The sequence below is a fragment of the Ranitomeya variabilis genome, chromosome 6, assembly GCF_051348905.1.
Source record: "Ranitomeya variabilis isolate aRanVar5 chromosome 6, aRanVar5.hap1, whole genome shotgun sequence".
NCBI classification, from domain to species: Eukaryota; Metazoa; Chordata; class Amphibia; order Anura; family Dendrobatidae; genus Ranitomeya; species Ranitomeya variabilis.
Window position 1 is genome coordinate 25,164,861 of NC_135237.1, and position 26,558 is coordinate 25,191,418.

At 41.2% G+C, this 26,558-nt stretch overlaps 1 protein-coding gene across 3 annotated transcripts in view; it reads left to right on the forward strand.

Annotated features, from left to right (window-relative positions):
- The first annotated feature begins 314 nt into the window (after positions 1-314).
- Positions 315-26,558, forward strand: part of ETV1 (ETS variant transcription factor 1) — a 62,130-nt gene continuing 35,886 nt past the window's right edge. The window contains exons 1-5 of one of the 3 annotated variants that reach the window (XM_077268073.1): positions 315-475; positions 959-1,088; positions 2,563-2,650; positions 3,135-3,182; positions 15,479-15,532. In XM_077268073.1, the coding sequence (XP_077124188.1) occupies positions 1,044-1,088; positions 2,563-2,650; positions 3,135-3,182; positions 15,479-15,532 (235 nt within the window). In that variant the 5' untranslated portion in view covers positions 315-475; positions 959-1,043. Of the gene's footprint in view, positions 476-578; positions 708-958; positions 1,089-2,562; positions 2,651-3,134; positions 3,183-3,574; positions 3,766-15,478; positions 15,533-26,558 lie in introns of those variants that run through there. The other 2 variants (XM_077268074.1, XM_077268075.1) reach the window with 2 other exon arrangements.

Sequence of the window (26,558 nt, forward strand, 5' to 3'; positions counted from 1 at the left end):
AGCAAGATCGTCTCACGTCTTGTCTTTTTTTTTCCCTCCCACGAGTTGTTTTTAGGAAGTTAATGAAACTGGAGTAAAAACAAAAACCATTTCCGAATTTCACTGTGAGGGTGAAGAAAGGTCAGAGCTACAGATCCCCTGGGGGATCAGGAGAAGGTGAAGTGGGGAGGATTGGGGTAGGGATCAGGCAGGAGCCATTGTTTTCCTTATCAGGGGGGAAGGTGGAGGGAGAGAGAGAGAGAGAAGCTTGATTGACAGTCAGAAATCTGATCCTGTGAAAGAGACAGAGAGCAAATGGGAGGGAGAGATCTCTCAGTAGTTTGGATAGGAGGCCCCTGGAGGAGAAGCAGAGGAAAAACCACACAATCCAGCTCTGTCAGTGGAGCTTGCAGCCTGCACAGGGGGAAGTGCTTGGGAAATAATTAATGGTTTTTATTAAATTTGCAAGGAGTTTGGTGCAAGCTGTCGCCATCAGGTGGGTCTTTTCGCAACAACTTTGCCTTTCCTGCATGCAATCGTCAGCCCTTATAGGAATAACCATGTAGCCTCCTCTCACTCTCACTGCAAATCATCTTGATCGCCATTACTAGTTGTGCACACGTTTGCAAATCAGGGATTTCCACTTGCAGCCCTTGGAGGGAGAGAGGGGAGAGTGCAGGGAGGGAGGTGGACCCTCTGGCCTCACTACCTAGCCCCACCATACAAAGGTTGGATGATTTTTCTATATGCCCTGACTGTTGTTGATTTTTTTTCTTCTCCTCTTCTTCTTCTTCTCCTTCTTCTCCCCCCTTTCAGCTGAAGCCACAGCCTCTCATGCAAATGCAGCTCAGTGCTGAGGAGGGATTTTTTTTTTTTTTTATGAATGGGACTGTTGAAGGTTAATTAGCTATGCAAATGCAACCCTCTCATTCATGATTTTTTTTTCCCTTCTCCTAAAGCCATCTTGTTTCCCTTACAGCTCAGATCCTGAGGAAATCACCAGATAAATGCAGGCAGAGGACAGTTTGTGACTTTAAGAGTGGTGTAAATATAATCTCCCCAGGATGGATGGATTTTATGATCAGCAAGTGCCTTACATGGTTCCCAATGTGAGTGGCTTCAATGCACATGAAGTTTACAAACTTATTGCACTTCCTCTACTTTCCCCTTTCCTTCATCTTTCCTTTATGCAGTATTTACTTTATTGTTTCCTCTGTGATTTTCTTTTCAAAATGTCGCCATTTCTTTCCTGTTTTGCACTAATAAGGGTCTTCAATAACATGAGACCCTCTGAATAAACAACACTTGGACCTATATATAGTGTTTGGGTTTTGCAATCCTTACTTAAATAAAATGGGACCCTCTCAATGTTTACAAGTTGGACCTATATATAGTTGTTGGTTTTGCAATTGTGTCCTGTTTTGCACTAATAAGGGGCTTAAATTACATGGGACCCTCTAAATCGTCTCAGGTTGGAGTTACATATAGTTGTTGGTTTGCACTTTTTTTTTTTTTACTATTTTGCACTAATAAGGGGCTTACCCTCTCAATCTTTACATTTTGTACTTGCATATAGTTGTTGGGTTTTGCGATTGTTTCCAATTTTGCACTAATTAGGGGCTTAAACTACATGGGACCCTCTCAATATTTACAAGTTGGACCTATGTATGGTTGTTAGTTTTGCAATTGTTTCCTATTTTGCATTAATAAGAGGCTTAAATAACGAGACCCTCTCAGTAAACACCAGTTGGACCTATATATAGTGTGTGGGTTTTGCAATCGTTACTTTTAAGGGGCTTAAATAAAATCTTTACAAGTTGGACCTATATATAGTTGTTGGTTTTGCAACTGTTTCCTATTTTGCACTAATAAAGGGGCTTCATTAACATGGGACCCTTTCAATCTTCTCAGGTTGGAGTTACATATAGTTGTTGGTTTTGCATTGTTTTTTTACTATTTTGCACTAATAAGGGGGCTTCAATAACATGGGACCCCCTCTGTCTTCTCAGGTTGGAGTTACATATAGTTGTTGTTTTTGCAATTGTTTCCTATTTTGCACTAATATGGGTCTTGCATATAACTTGGGACCCTCTCAATAAACACCCATGTAGCATATTTGTCTTCCATTACTTAGTTTTCCCTGTTGCAAAAAAATGGGTTACAAAAGTATCAGTATCTGCAGAAAGTGTTCACCTCTTGCTCTTCTAGGTGATCATCACTAATATAAAAAAAAGCCCCTCTCAGGGGTTAATGTATGTGACTTATGAGTTTCCATACTGCAAAATCCCCCCCAATAGGAAGTTAACACAGTATAAAAAATGTTTGTTTTCTTGTTACAATGTTGCAAACACCTCTAAAAGAGGTGAATATAATGCAGCAATATTGATATCAATAGTTGCAATGTTGTAAAAGGTAAATAATGTAAATATTGAGTTTTCCAGATGATACAGTGTTGCTCAGGTCCCCAGCAGGCTCCTCACTATATAGTCTCAGTATATAATGTGGCTGTCAGTGTTTCTATAGCTCCTTCTTCTCAGTGTTGAGATGACTTTGGTCTCAGACTCTGATTCTTGCTGTTTTTAGAATCAAAGTGGGACAATCTGCCATGAGAGAACCACGAATAGCAGGAAAAGAAAGTTCTTACATAGAGATCTGGCTCATGACTCAGAAGGTGAGATATGCGAGGCTTTGGGTGGATTGTGTGTGTATATATATATATATATATCTATCTATATATATATATATATATATATATATATATATATATATATAATTTATGGACTGTTCACAGCTGGAATGCAACTTTAAGTACGGTATGTCTTTAATATTGATCATTTCATGATAGAATATGGCCACATTGTATCAGCTTTTATTTGGTGATGGTTGGTCTTTTTTCCCCATGCGTCACACAAGGTCTAGACTTCCTATAATGGACCATGTTTCATAATATATGTATGTAATACAAGTTATGGCCAATATATAGGAATAGCGAGATCAATGTGTTATAATTAGTGTAGATCCAAAACCTGTAACTTTCCCATAGAAGAACGTTGACACCTGTTGTCGAGCTGGAGAAACGTTGCAATCTCTCACTATATATGTATATATATGATACATAATGGACTAAAATGTAACTGTTGAACTTTTATCCGCAGAGCTTTTTCAGGATCTGAGTCAATTACAAGAGACGTGGCTTGCAGAAGGTAAGAATAAAAATAAATAGAAAAAGAAAAAAAAAAAAGAATAAATAAAATAATCCTAAATGTATGTTATCTGGGGGGGGGGGATCATGGATGTAAGGAGGGAGAGGAGGGAGAAAAAAAAAAGTCTTGAACTTGCTGTCTTAATGTTCAGCCCAATTAATTGAGCTTTAAAAGAGCCACCTCATGTGTCATGCATACATTAGAGAGACTGATGAGTTTGTCTTTGGGGACTCAGGGGCTGCTCTACCCAGTGTCATCACAAATTACCAGGAGAAATTGCTTCCAGCTCACAATCACATCTGCTTTTGGCAAGAACTAATGCAGCAAGACTTGGAAGTTCTGAGCCTCTGTTCAGGTTTTAATTGCAATTGATCAGGTTTCTATCAGTGCACCTCCAGAGAGCGGACACGACCAGATCAGGGCTCGCTGTTGTCTTCTGAGCTGCACACATGACTCTCTGGTGTTCTGGAAGAGCAGCCTTCTGATGGCAGAAATTGGTATCTCTGAGTTTAGGAGGACGGGATGCTTCAAGAATTGAGTGCCAGTGTCTTCTTTCCCCCTTGCGCACAGCATAGGACTCTAGGTGTGTATGCGTCCATTTTTTTTATTATTATTATTTTTTTGGGGGAAATAATTTTATTTTGAATATTTTTTTTCCCATTTTCATTACTATTATCTTGATTTCATTTTTACCATTTTTTTTAATATAAATATATTTTGCATGATTTCTTTTTCATACTGCCATTCTACGTATACACTATATCTGACCCTGTAATGCTCTATGTGACCATTAGCACTTTGTATATTTTAGCAGGCAGCTATATTTATTTCTCTAGAGTATCTGAAGTTTTTTTTTTTTTTTTTTTTTTGCGTCATTCTCTATATTTTCCAGACTTCCTCCTTTTAAATTTTTACCCTGGTGGATTTTCAATTTCCTTTTTTTTAATTTTTTTATTTATTTATTTATTTTTTTCAATTTTGGAATTTAATAGAAAAGACAGAAGCGTTTAGTATTGTGAAGATCTGTTCCAAAGATACATTTTAAGTCTTGACTAGGTTGATTATACTTTGACACTGAAAGGTTCTTTTAAAAAGAAAAGCAATAATTAGGAATGTACAAACATTTTCCGTCATCTAAAGATACAAGGTAGTGTGACATGTAAGAAAAGTATTTAATAACCAGAAAAGATGGTGTATATACTAAGTATTATCGTGTGATATAGATGATTGTTGGATGGTTAATAATTGTTTCCACCATGGTGCCTCCATGAAGGATGACTTGTCAGGCAGATGATTCAGGAACACCAGGTGTAGACTTTACCTGTTGGGGCAAGTTTTTATTCTAGACCTTGTGTAGAATATTTCTGTGTCTCGGGGGCTTTGGATTTTCTATATTATTATTATCTCTTGGTATTAATACTCTTGGTTATTATTACAATCACTGCCTTTTATCTAGATATTATATAGCAGTGGATTTAGAATTTAGATATAGTGTTTGTATTACAGAAGGCAACTTTACATAATCTTCTTATTAGTTGATATTTGACTTTAAGTCTCTAAACTTGCTGAAAATTGTAACTTTTGGCTTTAGAAATATTCTTATAGTTTAATGTGTTTTTTTTATTATTTTTTTTTTTGGGGGGAGGCTGCTTTCCTAATAGGTTTTGGACTGGACTTTGATCCTATTCATTTATTTTTACTACATCATATTGTCTACCGTGCAAAAATTGAGCGTATGTCCAAAATTCGTATTGTAGAACGTGGTAGGGACGCATGGCTTCTGACCGTACTTTAAGTTGTAGTCTGGTAGACGTTCTCTCCATGAATTGGTTCCCAAAATGTTACCCTATAGAGCATGACATATACTTATGTTGGGATTTCATGACTTGCATGTCGGCCGTGACCGAGCTCGTTGACTTGTCCCCCTGCAGGTGCGACTATTGAACCTTCGTAGAGTTAAACCTCGATAATATCATTAGCGTTCCACCATTCAATACGGAATCTGATCCCTTCATATCCTGCTTAACCCATCGCCTGCCCTATAGATCCAGAACGACATCTTCTGCTTTCCATGGTTGGGATTTACTTTTCGAATTGTTTTCCCTTTTTCAATTGGGGCGATGAAATCCTAAACTTTTCTTTTTGCTAATAGGCTTCATAGCAAATTTTGGAATTGATTTTGAAGCCTAATGTAGGGAAAAATCGGAAAAAAATCCCTGTTTCCTAAATCAAATGCCCTGAGAGTCAAATTATTGTATCAGTTTATCTCTCTATCCTCTCTTTCTGTTTCTCTCTTTTTCAGAATTCCTTTCTTTTTTTTCTCTCTCTTTCTGTTTCTCTTTCAGTATTTCTCTCCTTTTTTTCTTTCGTTCTCTCTTTATCTTGTTTTCTTTCTCTCGTTCCTTCTCTTGTTCTCTCTTTCGTTCTTTCTCTCGTTCTTTCTTTCTCTCTCTCTCATTCATTCTTTCTTTTCTGTCTTGTTCTCTCTCCCTCTTTCTCTAATTCTTTCTTTCTCTTTCTTTTTCTCTTTCTCTTCCTCTCTTTTTCTCGCTCTTTCTTTCTTTTTCCCTCTTTCTTTCTTTCCTGCTTTCTTTCTCTCCCTCTTTCTCTCACATTCTTTTTCTTGCTCTGTTTCTCTTTCTTGCTCTATTTTTCTTTCTTTCTTTCTTTCTTTCTTTCTTTCTTTCTTTCTTTCTTTCTTTCTTTCTTTCTTTCTCTCTCTTTCCCATTTTTATTCTTCTATAGAAATATTTTGCCGCCCTAAATTCACAAAATGGGAGTAGTTTGTGTATTTGTGGCATACTTTAGGCTCCGTGTTTTCTTCTACCTGTACAGATCAGGGAGATCAATTATTGTCGCCATGCTTAGGTCACCACTGGCCATGGATAGGGGAGGAGGGTTGACTTATCATGTCTCCGACTTGACTCCTACATTGACCAGTGAGTTTTTGACTACCGTACCTAGCAGCGATGTGACCTTGTGCTCCAACCACTCGGGGAATGACATTCATGTATGACATGGATTAAACTACATCCTCTCCGAGAGCTGCAAAGTTCTTGGTAAGTTTTTTTTTGTTTGTTTTTTCAAGAATTGCAGCAGGTGATTTGTGCCATTGAGCATTTACCATTCTATGTAGTATTCATTGTCCCCCCAATGTACAGAGACCACCCTTGAGACTAGAGATTTTTAATAAGAAGTGGCAGAAAGTTCTCAGTTTGTCCAAAAAAAGGAAAAAAAAAATGTAGGGGATTTTGAACATTTTTGCTTTCATATTATACTGTTCTGTATCATAATGATCACCAGGTTATATCCCTCGAGTGGGTGTTGAAGGGCGAGTTCACACACGGCAACTTCCTGAAGTGTCTACAACTTTCCTTCTCCTTGCAGAAAACCATGCACCTGCTGCAGACATGACACCATTCACTGGTTTTCCTTTGCAGAGATTTTTTTGCAAGAAATCTGCCGCATGTGAATATACCCTGAGGCTTTTCCCCCCATGCCTAGTGTCTTGGCGAGGGAGCACTGATCACACATGATGGAATGTGATGCTTTGTTCCATGATAACCCAACCCAAGACGTCTTCACTTAAAATGTTTTTTTTTTTTTCTGTAATGGTTCTTTATACTTCGCAAACTTATAAAAACTATTTTGACCCATAACAACATGTGGTCAGTGGACTGCAACCTGTGGCTCGTAAGCTCCTGGGAGACTACAAGTCTCAGCCACTTGAAAGGATAGGATGTATTTGAATCCCATAGACTTCTACACGTCTCATACAGATGATAGGACGGCCAATAAATTTTGTTGCATGTGAATGTACTCCGGCAGGTTCTGGTTGACTGGTCTTTGGTGACAGTCGCTTCTCACTGATGAAAATCTGCCTACGACTAAATATGTCTCTTCCTGAGGATGTTCATTCAGGGCAAAAAAAATATTTCAACATTTATAAAAGCTTAGTCCGATATCGGGGGGATATCGTTAGGTTTCTTGGGGGTACGCTTGCTCATTTATTTGCTCCCTCCGTTGGTCTATTGGGAAGATTCTTATTCGGAATGGTAACATTGTATCTATTTATCACTGATGTTTCTAATCTCACCCTCGGTTAACTGACCAATAGGAAGTGACCGGAGCTGCACTCAGTGGCGGTCCAGGGGGCGATGGGACTCGATGGGGCTTTATCATAGAATCCTAGAATGTTAGAGTTGGAAGGGACCTCCAGGGTCATCAGCACCTCCTGGGTCATCGGGATCTCCAGGGTCATCGGCACCTCCAGAGTCATCGAGATCTCCAGGGTCATCCGCACCTCCAGGGTCCTCGTGTCCAACCCCCTGTTCAATGCAGGATTCATTAAACCGCCTCAGACAGATGTCTGTCCAGCCTCTGTTGGAAGACTTCCATTGATGGAAAACTCACCACCTCTCATGGCCACCTGCTCCACTCATTGATTCCCCTTACTGTCGAAAAGTTTTTTTTTCTAATATCTAATCTTTATCTTCTCCCTTTCAGGCACGCTTTAAAAGTTTTTCACCGTTCTACAAGTTTTATCTCTATGGTCGAAAGGTTTAAGAGTCAGGTAGTTTTCCATGAGGCCGATGTACCCTCTAAGCCAAGGTTGATTCCTTTTTCTTTTTTGGGGAGGCGGGGGGCTATTAATGTAAAATCATGTTTTTTAAAGGGGGTTGTGCTTTACCCCCATCTCATGCCTTTGCTTCAGAATAACGGGTAACCCACCTCCCCTCAACCTTATTGACAAAATGAAAAGTGGAAAGCGGGCTGCTTTGAACCATTTTGGTGGACGATCTTTAGAAAGTCGTTTGTCGGCCGGTGGGGACTTTTGCCCAAAAAATCTTTTCCATCAAATTTGGCCTGTCATTTGCCACTTTGCGTTGTTGTGTTCTGCTAGTCTGGTCAGGCATGATGACGATCCGGCGGATGATCGATCCGTCCTACTCGGGCTGATAGTTACACATGAAGACAGATTTGTAAAAATGAGCGCGATGTAACGAATCTGCCGAAATGATCGGGTCGTTGTAAAACCTCTGATCAACATCAAGTAAGCACATGATCTTCAATCGACCGAATCCTCTTTGATCGTTTGATCACTGGTCAAGGATTGGAAACTTTTTTTGCTCAGTCCAACAATATTTTTTCCACGAGAATCACCCTGTAACCCAGTGAGAACACCCGACGTGTTACCCAGATCGGACGCCCCCTTTATGACCTCTTGGAGAACAATCATCTAGGCCAAAAAAAACACTAAGATCTTGTTTCCCCTTTGTCGTGTAGGTGATTGTTGGCCCCTTATATCATCCCTGAGGGACAGGAGAATAAAGGCTTTTGTTCTCTGTTATCAGCCAAAGTAGAGATCGACTGTAGTAAGTTTTCGGCTATGATCATGTTGTGTTTTATTTCTGAAGTCACAACTTTATTGTCAGTAAAAAATTGTGCAGCCAAAATGCAACTTTTGCTGTTTGTTTTTGCACTTTCTCATTTCTGGGGGAAAAAAAAAAAAGAAAAGCTGCAAAAACGCTTGAAGAACTGACAAGCCGCAGATTTAGAAAAAAAAAAAGCAGCGGTTTTCCAATTCAGTCAAGAAAAGAACGAAACAAACGTGTGCATGAGATTTCTGAAATCTCACGGCTTTCGCTGGCATGTTAAAAAGTCGCCATTCATTTGCAAAAAAAACCGCAACATGTGAACATAACCTTAAAGGGCTAAAGTACAGGAATCTCCCCGCCCCTAACAATCGCCACAATCTCCAGACTTCGGGGTTGCTGCTCCTTTAAGCCCCTCTTCTCATTTCCTCCGGACGTCCTGCAGGAGTTTGACTTTAGTTTTTATATTTTTTTTCGCTCCCCTTTCGCAGCGGGGTGCGACCGTGAGGCTGGAGTACACGCCCGGTGCTGGACTTCTGTGTGTATTTTTGTGAATGGAGGCAGAACTCCAGTCTTTCTCGCTCCTCGTCTTTGAGAAATTGCACAGGATCAGCTGTCTCATTCACTGGCAGAGAGAGTGACTCACGCATCTTCTGTCTTCTTTGGCTGCGGGTCATTGTTACAGTGGATAGAGCTCGTTTTTAATTAAAACGTTAACCCTTTCGTCCCCGGCTTAGTTTTTTTTTTTTTTTTCTACTTCCGAGTCCGGTTCCGGTTATGCTCCTTAATTTTTATTTATTTTTTTTCCTTTTGAGACGTCTTGTCAGGAGTCTCTTTCTGAAAGCTCCATTATATTTCCTTGATTCTGTTGATTTTTCTAGTAAAAAGCGTGACATCTTGGGGGTGGGTTGGATCTGGCACGTCGATGTTAATGCAGCTCCCATCTCCACCTCCGCACCCGCTAATAATAAAGCGAAAACAGGCTTCCGCTTCTGTCTCCAAATAGCGATTATATCAGGGTCTCTGCAGCACGGAAGCCTCCGTATACCGCTCTGTGCACGCGTGCATCCCCATGTATCCGTATACCAGTCTGTGCACGCGTGCATCCCCATGTATCCGTATACCGCTCTGTGCACGCGTGTATCCCCATGTATCCGTATACCACTCTGTGCACACGTGTATCCCCATGTATCCGTATACCAGTCTGTGCACGCGTGTATCCCATGTATCCGTATACCGGTCTGTGCACGCGTGTATCCCCATGTATCCGTATACCGCTCTGTGCACGCGTGTATCCCCATGTATCCGTATACCGCTCTGTGCACGCGTGTATCCCCATGTATCCGTATACCGCTCTGTGCACGCGTGTATCCCCATGTATCCGTATACCGCTCTGTGCACGCGTGTATCCCCATGTATCCGTATACCGCTCTGTGCACGCGTGTATCCCCATGTATCCGTATACCGCTCTGTGCACGCGTGTATCCCCATGTATCCGTATACCACTCTGTGCACACGTGTATCCCCATGTATCCGTATACCACTCTGTGCACACGTGTATCCCCATGTATCCGTATACCGCTCTGTGCACGCGTGCATCCCCATGTATCCGTATACCGCTCTGTGCACGCGTGCATCCCCATGTATCCGTATACCGGTCTGTGCATGCGTGTATCCCCATGTATCCGTATACCATCTGTGCACGCGTGTATCCCCATGTATCCGTATACCGTCTGTGCACGCGTGTATCCCCATGTATCCATATACCGGTCTGTGCACGCGTGTATCCCCATGTATCCGTATACCGGCCTGTGCACGCGAGTATCCCCATGTATCTGTATACCGGCCTGTGCACACTTGTATCCCCATGTATCCGTATACCGGCCTGTGCACGCGTGTATCCCCATGTATCCGTATACCGCTCTGCGCACACGTGTATCCCCATGTATCCGTATACCGGTCTGTGCATGCGTGTATCCCCATGTATCCGTATACCGCTCTGTGCACGCGTGTATCCCCATGTATCCGTATACCGCTCTGTGCACGCGTGCATCCCCATGTATCCGTATACCGCTCTGTGCACGCGTGTATCCCCATGTATCCGTATAAAGCTCTGTGCACACGTGTATCCCCATGTATCCATATACCGGTCTGTGCACACGTGTATCCCCATGTATCCGTATACCGGTCTGTGCACGCGTGTATCCCCATGTATCCGTATACCGCTCTGTGCACACGTGTATCCCCATGTATCCGTATACCGCTCTGTGCACGCGTGTATCCCCATGTATCCGTATACCGGTCTGTGCACACGTGTATCCCCATGTATCCGTATACCGCTCTGTGCACGCGTGTATCCCCATGTATCCGTATACCGCTCTGTGCACGCGTGCATCCCCATGTATCCGTATACCGCTCTGTGCACGCGTGTATCCCCATGTATCCGTATAAAGCTCTGTGCACACGTGTATCCCCATGTATCCATATACCGGTCTGTGCACACGTGTATCCCCATGTATCCGTATACCGGTCTGTGCACGCGTGTATCCCCATGTATCCGTATACCGCTCTGTGCACACGTGTATCCCCATGTATCCGTATACCGCTCTGTGCACGCGTGTATCCCCATGTATCCGTATACCGCTCTGTGCACACGTGTATCCCCATGTATCCGTATACCGCTCTGTGCACGCGTGTATCCCCATGTATCCGTATACCGGTCTGTGCACACGTGTATCCCCATGTATCCATATACCGGTCTGTGCACACGTGTATCCCCATGTATCCGTATACCGGTCTGTGCACGCGTGTATCCCCATGTATCCGTATACCGGTCTGTGCACGCGTGTATCCCCATGTATCCGTATACAGGTCTATGCATGCGTGTATCCATATACTGGTCTGTGCACGCGTGTATCCCCATGTATCCGTATACCGCTCTGTGCACACGTGTATTCCCATGTATCCGTATACAGGTCTATGCACACGTGTATCCCCATGTATCCGTATACCGGCCTGTGCACGCGTGTATCCATATACTGGTCTGTGCACACGTGTATCCCCATGTATCCGTATACCGCTCTGTCCACACGTGTATTCCCATGTATCCGTATACCGGCCTGTGCACGCGTGTATCCGTATGCCGCTCTGTGCACGCGTGTATCCCCGTGTATCCGTATACAGGTCTATGCACACGTGTATCCCCATGTATCCGTATACCGCTCTGTCCACACGTGTATTCCCATGTATCCGTATACCGGCCTGTGCACGCGTGTATCCATATACTGGTCTGTGCACGCGTGTATCCCCGTGTATCCATATACTGGTCTGTGCACACGTGTATCCCCATGTATCCGTATACCGCTCTGTGCACACGTGTATTCCCATGTATCCGTATACCGGCCTGTGCACGCGAGTATCCCCATGTATCCTTATACCGCTCTGTGCACGCGTGTATCCCCATGTATCCGTATACCGGTCTGTGCACGCGAGTATCCCCATGTATCCGTATACTGATCTGTGCACGCGAGTATCCCCATGTATCCGTATACCGGTCTGTGCACGCGTATATCCCCATGTATCCGTATTCCGGTCTGTGCACACGTGTATCCATATACTGGTCTGTGCACGCGTGTATCCCCATGTATCCATATACTGGTCTGTGCACGCGTGTATGTCTCCCTAATTTCAATGGGAAAACCCATCAATCTTGGAAGGGGCATTGGGTATGCAAGGGAGTCTACCAACTCAGGGGTCTCATCTCTCAGATCGGACCTTTTGCCCTCCTGACTTTAATTGGTTGCATCTTGTTCTTATTGCTGACCCCCCCCCCTTTCTTTTTTGGGGAGGGGTACACCCCTATCTCTACTTGGTTTCCCATGATATATAATGGATATAATGTGTGCTTTGTTTAACCCTTTGTGATCGGCATCGTTGGAGCAGATGAGGTTCAGTCGGTGCCCCAGGTGGTGACGAGTTGCTTTTTAAGGTTTTCTTGGCACTGGGGATAATTTTCCCTATGTTTGGTCTGAATGTTCTAGTTGCTAAATAACAGCAGTGGCTGTAGATATTAGAGAGTGACTTGAAAATCCCACAGTTTTTGGGCTTTTTTTTCTTTGTTTGAAAGGGGGGGCACACAAGAGGCGCCAGACACAATGTGGCAGCCGCTTATCTCTGTCCTATGGAAAATCCCTGCCTGGTTGGCTGTAGTGAGAGGTTGTGACAGACGAGGATTAGGGCACGTGATTCTGTTTTATGGATGCATGATTGGTACCGTCCGCGGTTCTGTGGAGACGAACTTGGATCTCACAAGAGACGTATTGCCAACTAAGCTAAGATCAGTACAACCACGAGAATTGGGGTCTTCAGGCTTAAAATATACATCATAATTTGACCAGATTATGGCCGCATGAATTGTCTTTGCCCGCCATAGGCTTCCAGTATATACTGGACTATAACGGGAGCCTATGGTTGTGCTGTAATGGAAGCCTATAGTGGTGCTATATTGGAAGCCTGTGGTGCTGCTATAACGGGAGCCTGTGGTGGTGCTATAATGGGAGCCTATGTTGCTATAACGGGAGCCTGTGGTGGTGCTGTAACTGGAGCCTTTGGTGGTGCTATAACGGGAGCCTATGGTAGTGCTATAACGGGAGCCTATGGTGCTATAACGGAAGCCTGTGGTGGTGCTATAACTGGAGCTTGTGGTGATGCTGTAATGGAAGCCTATGGTTGTGCTATAACGGGAGCCTGTGGTGGTGCTATAACGGGAGCCTGTGGTGGTGCTATAACGGGAGCCTGTGGTGGTGCTATAACGGGAGCCTGTGGTGGTGCTATAACGGGAGCCTGTGGTGGTGCTATAACGGAAGCCTATGGTGGTGCTATAACGGGAGCCTATGGTGCTATAACGGGAACCTATGGTGATGCTATAATGGGAGCCTGTGGTGGTATAACAGGAGCCTGTGGTGGTAAAACGGGAGCCTATGGTGGTGCTATAACGGAAGCCTATGGTGGTGCTATAACGGGAGCCTGTGGTGGTGTTATAACGGGAGCCTGTGGTGGTGCTATAACAGGAGCCTGTGGTGGTGCTATAACGGGAGCCTGTGGTGGTGCTATAATGGGAGCCTGTGGTGGTGCTATAGCGGGAGCCTATAGTGGTGCTATAATGGGAGCCTGTGGTGGTGGTATAACGGGAGCCTGTGGTGGTGCTATAGCGGGAGCCTATGGTGGTGCTATAATGGGAGCCTGTGGTGGTAAAACGGGAGCCTATGGTGGTGCTAGAATGGGAGCCTATGGTGGTGCTAGAATGGGAGCCTATGGTGGTGCTGTAACGGGAGCCTGTGGTGGTATAACGGGAGCCTAGGGTGGTGCTATAACGGGAGCCTATGGTGCTATAATGGGAGTATTGCACAGTGGCATGAAGAAGAGAGTTTGGGTTTACTGTCCCTTTAAGGAGTACAGAGAACACTGGGTTAATATTGGTCTCCTCTGCTTTTTCTTCGCATTATGGTGATTGATGGCTGTGTAATCCGAGGATGATGTAGCAGAGACTATTTGGCAGCATTAACTCTGTTTGTGCCATGGACGTACTAATGACTTGTTTGCATTACTGGGATCTGTCATTCATATGCTCAGTGGCATTTCCTAAAATGTCCTCATGGATTATGTAGCACTTTTTTTTTCTTCTTTTGCAAAACTTTATTGACGTACTTTTTTAATTTTAATGTATTTTCCGTTATTATTTTTTATTTAAATCCATCTGTGATGATGATAGAAAAATGGAAGATGGATACAAGATAAATACAAAGCGATATAAAATTATGATCTATGTATAATATCTATTGTCAATATAGTGTCCTTCATCTATTCCTGACTCCTATCTATTTCTATACATATGTCATGTATCCATCTCATATCTGTATTGTATCTCCTTCAGTCTATTCGTCCGTCTGTCTTTCTATCTGTCCTTCTCTTGGTCCTTCTCTCTGTCCTTCTCTCTGTCCTTCTCTCTGTCCTTCTATCGGTCCTTCTATCGGTCCTTCTATCGGTCCTTCTATCGGTCCTTCTATCGGTCCTTCTATCGGTCCTTCTATCTTGTAAAACTACAACTCCCAGCAGGTTATTGGATTTCTCTCCCATATCTATTTTTCATATGTATCTATGACTACAACCCCCAGCATGTTCTGAAGTTTCATCTTGAGAACTCAAAGGCGAGATTTCATCGTCCGATCAGCGCACTGGATAAAGCGTTTCAGCGAAACGTTTCCTAGAAAGTCTCTAATTCCTTGGAACTTTCTCCAACTTTCTGACAACTTTTGGTCGTGCGTCTTTGTCAGACTCCATAAGATGCTCCCGTATCTCTGACTGTGAACACATTAGTAACGTTCATGATCGGCACAACGACACTTTATTTCACTGACTACATGTCCGGCGATTCCGTCCGATCGCTCGCGGAGACAAGGCACAATGGCTGATTTACATACACACACACACACACACACACACACACACACACACAATCGGTGGGTTCAGTGCCGGCCGGGGGTCTACAGGTGGATGTTACACTGTTACCAAGTGCTCAAGGTGGAAGAATCATGTCTGTGTGAATATAATATATGTCGATTGTAGAGAGGAATGTGTGGATGTAGCAGAGCTTAAATAGTCTTTAAAGGTGTTAATCATCATTATATTGTTAGTTTACTAGCAGTCCTATGTAAAACCACAGATAACACATTGCTGCCAGTCGCTGCTGTGTCCGATAACTTTGCGACATGTGAACAGTTTTATGATGAGAAGTGAGATAATTTTCCTAGATCTGTGTCTTTTTGCTCTGTTGCTGCCTGATTATTTATTTACGTGTCATTTTATTTATTTATTTATTTTGCCTTTTAACATAATTTTCTTTTGTCTTTCCCATTGTTACAGCTCAGGTGCCGGACAACGATGAGCAGTTTGTTCCAGACTACCAGGCTGATAACTGTGAGTGCTCCGCTGTGCCGCCATTACTCTGCTGCAACCTGTAGCTTGTAATTTTTCTTGTTTGTATTCTGAGTAATGAAGGAAACCTGAAACTAATGAGTCCGGCGTTCTGCAGATCACTGTGCTTATATGGACAGGTGTAGCAGAAGGGATTACCAATTTAACCCATCATTTGTGGTGGTGTCCGGCTCCTGCCATCACCTCTTCATGGGAATTTACCCTGTTCCTCCCATTGTTGATACGTTGGGTAAATGGCATCATGGCCCTCACTCCCTTGTTGTAGTGAATAGGAAGAAGGCAAAATAGCACTTGGACAAGGGGGCAAACCCACCAGAGACCCCTCTGTCCTGATCTGGGGCTTCATTGATGTCGATATTTCTTTGTTGCTTTGTCATTTTTACATATTCCTTTATTACGTTCTGTGCATTATCAGACAGACGGAGCGGCTGCAGGAGACCGACGGCCCAGGCTCATATATCAGTGGTCACATGAAGAAAATCATCTGGAACAAAGTTCTGATTTTTTATTTTTTTTTTATTTTTTTTTTAAGCCTCAGGAATTGTATCGATTTTTGGAAATATCTTTGTTTTTGTTAATTTCATTTACATAGTTTGTATTATTGCTGCTACTTATTGTGAAACTACATCTCCCAACTTCCAATGACAGGTGTACATTTTTTTTCTCTCGTTCTTTTTTTTTTATTCTCTCGTTCTCTTTCTCTTTCTGTTTCTCTTTCTCTCGTTCTTTCTTTCGTTCTTTCATTTTCTTATTCTTGTTTTCGTTCTCTCCTTTCTTTCTCTTTCTGTTTTACTTTCTCTCTGCTTCGCTCTTTCATTCTCTCACTCTTTCTCTTTTGCTTTTTCTCTTTTGCTTCCTTTCTCTCTATCACACTCTTTCACTCTTTCCTTCTTTCTGTTTCTCGTTTGCTCTCTTGCTCATTTTCGCTCTTTCGCTTTTTCTCTTTCGCCCTTTCTCACTTTCTATTTCTCTCTTTTGCCTCGTTCTTTTGTGCTCTCTCTTTCGCCCTCACTCTTTCTCTCTCGCCCTCACTCTTTCTCTCTCGCTCTTTCTTTTACTCTCGCTCTTTCGCTCTCTCTTTCGCTCACTCTTGCTCTTTTTTGCTCTAGCTCTTTCTTTCTCTTTCGCTCTTTCTTTCTCTTTCGTTTTCTTTCTCTTTCGTTTTCTTTCTCTTTTGCGCTTTCTTTCGCTCTTTCTTTCTCTTTCGCTCTTTCTTTGTCTTTCACTTTTTCTCTTTCTATCTTTCTTTCTTTCTCTTTCGCTCTCTCTTTCGCTCTTTCTCTTTCGCTCTTTCTCTTTCGCTCTCTCTTTCGCTCTCTCTCTTTCGCTCTCTCTCTTTCGCTCTCTCTTTCGCTCTCTCTCTTTCGCTCTCTCTCTTTCGCTCTCTTTCGCTTTCTTTTTCTCTTTGGCGCTTTCTCTTCCGCGTTTTCTCTTTTGCTTTCTTTCTCTTTCACTTTTTCTTGCTCTTTCGCTCTTTCTTTCTCTTCCGCGCTTTCTCTTTCGCGCTTTCTCTTTCGCTCTTTCTTTCTTTCGCTCTCTTTTGCTCTTTCTCTTTTTCGCTCTTTCTCTTTTGCTCTTTCTCTTTTTCGCTCTTTCTCTCTTTTGCTCTTTCTCTTTTTCGCTCTCTCTCTTTTGCTCTTTCTCTTTTTCGCTCTTTCTCTCTTTTGCTCTTTCTCTTTTTCGCTCTCTCTCTTTTGCTCTTTCTCTTTTTCGCTCTTTCTCTCTTTTGCTCTTTCTCTTTTTCGCTCTTTCTCTCTTTCGCTCTTTTGCACTTTCGCTCTTTCTCTCATTCTCTTTCAATCTTTCTCCTGGATACACCAAAGGATGTCACACGTCAAGTTTATTTGGACCTTTGTAGTGATTTTTGTGTCGCTCGCTTGGACATGGTACATGGGGTGGGGGGATGGAGGTGACCAATATCCATTAAGGGGGCCATTACTGTTCAGGCCGTGGTCCTGCCTGGAGACCCCTGATTTCTCTCAGTGTAATTCGCCTCTAATCTTGGCCTTTCACATCATGAACGAGGAGTAATTTCTCTTTTGGAGCCAGCACTGGACGCCTCCCATCCTACCTGTGGGTGGAACAGGGGCTTGTAAATGTGCAGTATTGGAGCGGCCCCTTTTATAATAAAGTGCCATACTTAGTTCCTGCACAGCAGGTGGGGTCTAAGGAAAAAAATCATTGGAAACTGCTTGCTGATGGTTTCCTTGTGACAAATTAGGTTGCTACTGTTGGAATGAAGATGGAGGGGCTCACGTCGCCTTTGTAGAAGGGGCACTGAGCAGCCGGAGTTGGGGGTCTCTCCTGCATTCCTTATTGTGTTTCCAATAGAGTCACTGACCGTAAGGAAGACGGAGAGAATATTTTGTCTCTGCAGCTCACTGGTGATTTTATTGTCGAGGTTTGTGGTTGTGCCTAAATTCTCATTAATCTTCAGTGCGCCGCTGCGAATTACACTAATGACTTCAATGGTCTTTAAATCTGTGCAAAGTCCTTGTGGTTGGAGCGTATGTCGCAGAGCCGAGCTCGTCAGGTGTAGCAGAGCCGAGCTCGTCAGGTGTAGCAGAGCCGAGTCTGTCACTTGTACACCTTATAACTGATGTGGCTCTGCTACAGCTGCATCATTTGGCACAACTTGTGATGGCGATGTAGCAGAGTGGAGTTTGTCATTATTTCACAGCTTGTAATGGTAATGTAGCAGAGCTGAGGTCGTCATCTGACACTAATAACTATGTAAATACAGCAGGCTGAGGTTTTCAGTCTCATGATTCAAATGTGATTTGTCTTGGAAAATGTCTGCAGATTTACATGCAGATAACACGGTATTATACAGATGCAGCAGAGTTGACCTTTTCACGGTCCTATTCTAAACTATAACTTTTCATATTGGAACTACAGCAATGCATCTCCAAATGTTTAATGACTCATCCGCCTCTGCTACATCTGGGTACTCAGCAGATCACACACTGTATTAGATCGGTACATTTGGTTTTAGATTTCAGAATAGTATCGCAACCTTTTTATCTGCTCTGAAACACATAATGGGCTCCTTAAGGCCATGTTCACATGCAGTGTCTTTTGTTACAGCCAAAACCTGTTCGCTTTGCAGTAAAAATGCTGCATTCAAAAGTCAGGTTTTGCTGCATTTTATTCAGCTTGTTTTGCTGTGTTTTATTCAGCTTGTTTTGCTGTGTGTCTTCAGCTTGTTTTGCTGCTTTTTTCAGCTTGTTTTGTTGTTTCTTCAGCTTGTTTTGTTGTGCTTTCAGCTTGTTTTGCAATTTTTTTTTCAGCTTGTTTTTTCAGCTTGTTTTGCTGCTTTTTATTCAGCTTTTTTTGCTGTATTTTTCAGCTTGTTTTGTTGTGGTTTTCAGCTTGTTTTGCTGTGTTGTTTTTCAGCTTGTTGATTTCTAGTAAGTGTTTGTCTCGCACTAGAGCTGGATTCCCAGCTACACTGCTCAGTAATGCTGTATGATGTCCTGTTTATCAGCTACATAGTGACAGGAGGGCAGGAATCCCTCATGTCTATGGGAAACCTCATAGTAGCTAGTCTGCAGCGCACCAGCTTAGAGACAACTGAAAATTAGAAAGTGCAGGCTTACAAATCAAATAATGGCCAGAGATAGTGATATTCCTTATTCTTATTCTGAAATGACGGCTTTGAGTATATCTCTGTTCTAGGAGCTACATTATTTCTTCTTGTTCATAAATGACATCTTAAGGGTGTTGCTACCCCTGTAAGTGCTAATTACCCGCAGTTTGGACATAGTTTGCTTTATTCATGTCAAACACAGCTCGGCGTTGTCTTTACACGGCGCAGTGTTAATATTTGTGGAGACAGTTAAGGTTTGCATGTGCTGCTTTGTGTACACACTGAGGTCTGGATCCACCATTAAAGCTGACATCCATTACCTGCGGGCCTACAGGGATACACTTTATAGAATTTGCCTTAGAAACTTGCTGCTCTGTATCGTTTAAAGGGACAGTAAGTCTGAAATGACAAGTAAACTCACACACATTCCTGCTGTAGCTTTAAGATTTCAAAATCAATCAATTAAGGAAAAATTTTCTTAAAGGGGCAGATTTCACCCTGTACAAGCAGCTGGAAGAAAACAAAACCTGTGTATTTGGTCTGCATTGGAGAAAAAAATAAGTGCATTCAGAAAATGGAGCATTATCTTCAGATTTTTTGATTTCCAACAATCCAAAAATTGGAAGGGGACAATAAATAACTTCCTGCCCAAGTATGGAAGGGAGAAGTGGTGAAAAATGAAGGATACATCGCTAATCTCCAAGAAATAAAATGGAACTGGTCCACTCTTGGCTAAAATCCACATTTTTGGGATTTTTTTATTAAAAAACATTCACCTGCTGGAGATTTCTTGTGGTAGGAAATATGACTATATACTATGCAAATTGGATAGGATAGAAATGTAAACTAAAAATAAAGGGTCAATTTATAAAGAAAAAATATAACAAAGTAATATAACAAATGAATAATAGAATGAAAGAATGTGTCAACTTCCCATCCGTTCTCTGCAGGGTCCTAGCGAACGCCATGTTGTGTTTCGGGGAAAAAAAGAAAGATTTCCAAGCGTAAGACCTGAGAAAATTGATGAGAATCTGATAAATGCAAGATATTTAGCGCAAGAACGAAATGAGCAAATCACAAGTTGTATAAAGTAGAAGCATTATCACACCCTGAAATAACAGAAAAAGGTTGTAACTCTTATCGGCGATATAGTGAGAGTGTTACTGATCATCTACTACATGATTATGCAGATATATTCATGATATACCTTACGGTAAAAGTGTGGGGAGGTAGAAAAAAATGCATTCATTGTAGCTTCTTGGTGTGAATAAATATAAATTTATCAAAGAAGCTGTCAAGTTGTAATGATTATGCTCATTTTTACTTTGTCTCGACCCCATGGGATTTCTTCAGGTTCTTACACACAAGAATATAATTACTATAATACTGCCACCTATGTACAAGAATATAACTACTATAATACTGCCCCTATGTACAAGAATATAACTACTATAATACTGCTCCTATGTACAAGAATATAACTACTATAATACTGCTCCTATGTACAAGAATATAACTACTATAATACTGCCTCTATGTACAAGAATATAACTACTATAATACTGCCCCTATGTACAAGAATATAACTACTATAATACTGTCCCTATGTACAAGAATATAACTACTATAATACTGCTCCTATGTACAACAATATAACTACTATAATACTGCCCCTATGTACAGGAATATAACTACTATAATACTGCTCCTATATACAAGAATATAACTGCTATAATACTGCTCCTATATACAAGAATATAACTACTATAATACTGCCCCTATGTACAGGAATATAACTACTATAATACTGCCCCTATGTACAAGAATATAACTACTATAATACTGCCCCTATGTACATGAATATAACTACTATAATACTGCTCCCTATGTACAAGAATATAACTACTATAATACTGCCCCTATGTACAAGAATATAACTACTATAATGCTGCTCCTATGTACAAGAACATAACTACTATAATACTGCTCCTATGTACAACAATATAACTACTATAATACTGCCCCTATGTACAAGAATATAACTACTATAATACTGCTCCTATGTACAAGAATATAACTACTATAATACTGCCCCTATGTACAAGAATATAACTACTATAATGCTGCTCCTATGTACAAGAACATAACTACTATAATACTGCTCCTATGTACAACAATATAACTACTATAATACTGCCCCTATGTACAGGAATATAACTACTATAATACTGCTCCTATATACAAGAATATAACTGCTATAATACTGCTCCTATATACAAGAATATAACTACTATAATACTGCCCCTATGTACAGGAATATAACTACTATAATACTGCCCCTATGTACAAGAATATAACTACTATAATACTGCCCCTATGTACATGAATATAACTACTATAATACTGCTCCCTATGTACAAGAATATAACTACTATAATGCTGCTCCTATGTACAAGAACATAACTACTATAATACTGCTCCTATGTACAACAATATAACTACTATAATACTGCCCCTATGTACAAGAATATAACTACTATAATACTGCTCCTATGTACAAGAATATAACTACTATAATACTGCCCCTATGTACAAGAATATAACTACTATAATACTGTCCCTATATACAAGAATATAACTTACTATAATACTGCCCCTATGTACAAGAATATAACTACTATAATACTGCCCCTATGTACATGAATATAACTACTATAATACTGCTCCCTATGTACAAGAATATAACTACTATAATACTGCCCCTATGTACAAGAATATAACTACTATAATACTGCTCCTATGTACAAGAATATAACTACTATAATACTGCTCCTATGTACAAGAGTATAACTACTATAATACTGCTCCTATATACAAGAATATAACTACTATAATACTGCCCCTATGTACAAGAATATAACTACTATAATACTGCCCCAATGTACAAGAATATAACTACTATAATACTGCTCCTATGTACAAGAATATAACTACTATAATACTGCCCCTATGTACAATAATATAACAACTACAATACTTCCCCTATGTACAATAATATTACTACTATAATACTGCTCCTATGTACAAGAATATAACTACTATAATACTGCCCCTATGTACAAGAATATAACTACTATAATACTGCTCCTATGTACAAGAATATAACTATTATAATACTGCCCCTATGTACAAGAATATAACTACTATAATACTGCCCCTATGTACAAGAATATAGCTACTATAATACTGACCCTATGTACAGTAATATAGGTGCTATAATACAGCTCAGTAAGATATATGTGGCTTTGGGTTTCCTCATGGTTGCTCTATTACTACAGTTCTTGTATGGTTCTAGCTGAGCCTCTGATGATAGTGATGTGCTGTGTGTGGATCATCATGTTGATGAGTGGGCTGAAATTGGACGTTATAACATAATATTTTGGGAGTGGATGAGTGATCTTCTTCTTCATTTTCTTCTTTCTTTTATTTTCCCTCTTGTGTTTTATATAAAGAATCATCTGGAAACACTTTTTATTATAAAGGATTCTCTATGTGTTACAAAAAGGAGTCAGAGTATCATTTGTGACTAATACCGCCATCCTATAAAATAATTGTTTTGTTTATTGCACAGTTGTTCTACTAAAATTTTCCATTTGTGACTATGAATTTGGTTTCCACAGACTGTAGCGTATAATATTTCAGAATGTGAGCGCGCGCCCAGGCCTTGGCATCGCTCGGAGCTGTCGCTTCTTGGCAGTTTATACATAGAACATGGGAATATGTGTAAATTATCCGCGTGTTATCATTTGTCAGAGCCCATTAACACTGCCCATATACTATCCTGCAGAATGCCACCGAGGATGGGAGACCATTTACACTGCTGTAATTTATGGTCATTGTCCGAATTGGCTTGGACTAAGACTTTTACAGCCTTTACTGTGTCAGGGGGGAAATAATTTATGATCTGCGGAGCTTATAGTGTGAAGTATATGTGTGATTGATGGGCTTAGTATAGAGTACAATGGCTTTAAAGAAAACCTGTCACCAGATCAAAAGTGGCCAATTTTTGCTCTTAATTCATTCCCGCTGCTCCGCCATTCGATTTTTATTTTTTTCTTAATCCACCATGTGGTTGCTGAGTCACGGTTTTTACCTGGGGGGCAGTGATCACAGCCTAAAACGGCCCAGAGACTCTCTTGTCAGCTCCTCCCCCTTGATAAACCCTGCAAAAAAAAAAAAAAACTTATGGCAAGTTTATAAAAACAAACAAACATTAATGGAATACTCAAAGAATCAGTGGGAATAAAATGACAGCAAAGACTGATCACGTCTGCCCTGGTCACAGGTCCTCTTTAAGTTTGAGTGTTCTGTTTTCTTCCTTATTTTTTTCCTTTTCTTTCCTCTTTCCCTTTCTTTCCTCTTTCCCTTTCTCTCTTCTTTCCCTTTCTCCTTTCCCTTTCTCTCTTCTTTCCCTTTCTCTCCTCTTTCCCTTTCTCTCCTCTTTCCCTTTCTCTCCTCTTTCCCTTTCTCTCCTCTTTCCCTTTCTCTCCTCTTTCCCTTTCTCTCCTCTTTCCCTTTCTCTCCTCGTTCCCTTTCTCTCCTCGTTCCCTTTCTCTCCTCTTTCTCTTCCTCTCCTCTTTCTCTCCTTTGTTCCCTCTCTCCCTTTTTACCTTTCTCTCCTCTTTTTTCCTTTCTGTCCTTTCTCTCCTTTTTCATCTTTCTCTCCTTTTTCCATCTCTCCTTTCTTTCTCTCCTTTCTCTCCTCTTTCTCCCCTCTTTCTCTCTTACTTCCCTTTCTCCCTTTTTTCTCTCCTCTTTCCCTTTTTATCCCATTTTACCCTTTCTCTCCTCTTTTTCCTTTTTCCCTCTTTCTCTCCTTTTTTCCTTTTTCTCTCTTTTTTTCCTTTTTTCTCTCCACTTTTTTCTTTCTCTCCTCTTTTTTTCCTCTTTCTTTTTTTCCTCTGTCTCTCCTCTGTCTCTCCTTTTTTTTCTTTCTCTCCTCTCTCTCCTCTTTTTTCCTCTCTCTTTTTCCCTCTCCTCTTTCTCTCCTTTTCTCTCCTCTTTCTTACTCTCCTCTTTCCCTTTCTCTCCTCTTTCCTTTTCTTTCCTTTCTCTCTCTCCTCTTTATCCCTCACTCTCCTCTTTCTTTGTCTCCTTTTTCCCTCTCTTCTCTTTCTCTCCTCTTTTTTTCCCCTTTCTCTCCTCTTTTTTTTCTCTTTCTCTTCTATTTCTCTCCTTTCTCTCTCTCCTCTTTCTCTCCTCTTTTTTTCCTCTTTCTCTTCCTTCTCCCCTTTCTGTTCTTTCCTCTTTCTCTCCTCTTTTTTCCTCTTTTTTTCCCTCCTCTTTCACTCCGTTTTCTCTCCTCTTTCTTCCTCTCCTCTTTCCTTTTCTCTCCTCTTTCCTTTTCTCTCCTCTTTCCTTTTCTTTCCTCTTTCTTTCTCTCCTCTTTCTCTCCTCTTTTTTCCTCTCTCTCCTCTTTCTTTGTCTCCTTTTTCTCTCTCCTCTCTTTCTCTCCTCTTTCTCTCCTCTCTTTCTCTCCTCTCTTTCTCTCCTCTCTTTCTCTCCTCTCTTTCTCTCCTCTCTTTCTCTCCTCTCTTTCTCTCCTCTCTTTCTCTCCTCTCTTTCTCTCCTCTCTTTCTCTCCTCTCTTTCTCTCCTCTTTCCCTCTCTCTCCTTTCTTTCTCTTTTTTCCCTCTCTCCTCTCTTTCTCTCCTCTATGTCCTACAGATAAACACAAGGTGTGAACAATCTCTTCCATTACAGATATTTGAGGGTGAAATGTAACAAGGACCCTAGCCTTCGGGTTGTGCCAGGTTACTAACTACTTTTACCCTAGACAAAAAATCCTGCTCCCTTACAGAAAATCGATGAGGTAGTGTAGGATTTAGCACCAGATCCTCCTCCTATCATTAGCCGGATCACCTTTGCCCTTAACCAATGTTACAGCTGCACCGTGGAGCCAAGCAGCGACCATCTGTCTTTTTCTGTCTCTTGTAATCTGCGGCTCCACACTTGCTGCATATGGGAAGTGACAAAGGTAATATTTAAAGTGCACTTGTTGCCTGTACCCTGGGGGCGGCCATTCCTCGGACGATCCACTGCCTCGCTGCTATGACGTTTTCTGCAGATTTCATGCAGTGGTGTATCAGAAAGGATCTGCTTTTCTGAGTCATATGTCCTATGCTTTTTATATAAGGAAAACAAAATTTTAATTCAAAGTTTCTCATTTTTAACATTTCAATTCTGAAATTAAAAAAAAAAATTTTTTTGTTACTTCCCATATTAGTGATACTGTTCTTATATAAACAGTATAGGAAAGGTGATCGGAAGTGCACTGGGGAGGGTCGGTACACTTGATCAGCTTTTTCAAAGTGCATTGACACGCCTCCTGAGCACTTCAAAGCTGATTTGCATATGGCTTCTATGCTAGATTTCTCCATACTGGCACACTGGATCTGTACAAGAAAGGATCACACGATCCTATTCCAATATATCATATATTCAACATTGTAAAAGCAAGCTGAAAGTTTCCCTCTAATATTTACCAGCCGGGTCTGGAAGCTTTTCTACGACTGAGAACATTGTATAATCTGGTGTCTGTATTGGGTCCTATTGACAGTCAATTGGTAATCAACAAGATACAGAAAGATCCCAGTTTATTAAGACACGAGTTTTGCTCTCCGGTCTTGATGAACAGTGATGTGACCTGTGACATCATTGTTTTAGTCCTGACTCTGATGATAATGAGAACTGCTGAAAGGATGGGCCAGAATAAAGGTTGCAAGATTTCAGGTTCTATTATTTATTTGTTTATTTATTTTAATATAGTTCTACTGATCACAAAAATTGTGACGAAGAAAAAAAAAAAGTCATTTTCCAATCGGTCCTACAATGCGATTCTAGTGAGTTTTTGATGTTGTAGACTTTCTGCAGCGTTTCGGTAATTCGGCAAAAATTTGCAGCATCAATGACTCCTCATGGGAGCACGGCCTTAAGGAGTTTTTGTTTTTTCTGGCCATTTTGAGACCCTGTTTTGTCCAAGGTTACTTCCTATGAAAATAAATAGGAGTATCCCATACCTTCCTTAACTCCCACTGGAGCCCTGGAGAAAGAATACAAAACAAGGCTGCATTATTACACCGTGTCTTCATCTCATGATTAAGGGTACTTTTAAGTAAATGCTCTGGAAATCAAAGATCTGTAAGAAAAGGTTGGACGAGACGGGTTTTGCATGTTATTATTATTATGCTTTTCTTATAGATCATATTCCACAATGGTTTTCATACATTATCATCGCTGTCCCCTTTGGGGCACACAATCTAGATTCCCTATCAGTATGTCATGGAGTGTGGGAGGAAATCGGAGGAATCCAGAAGAAACACACACAAACACTGGGAGAACATACAAACCCCCGGCAGAT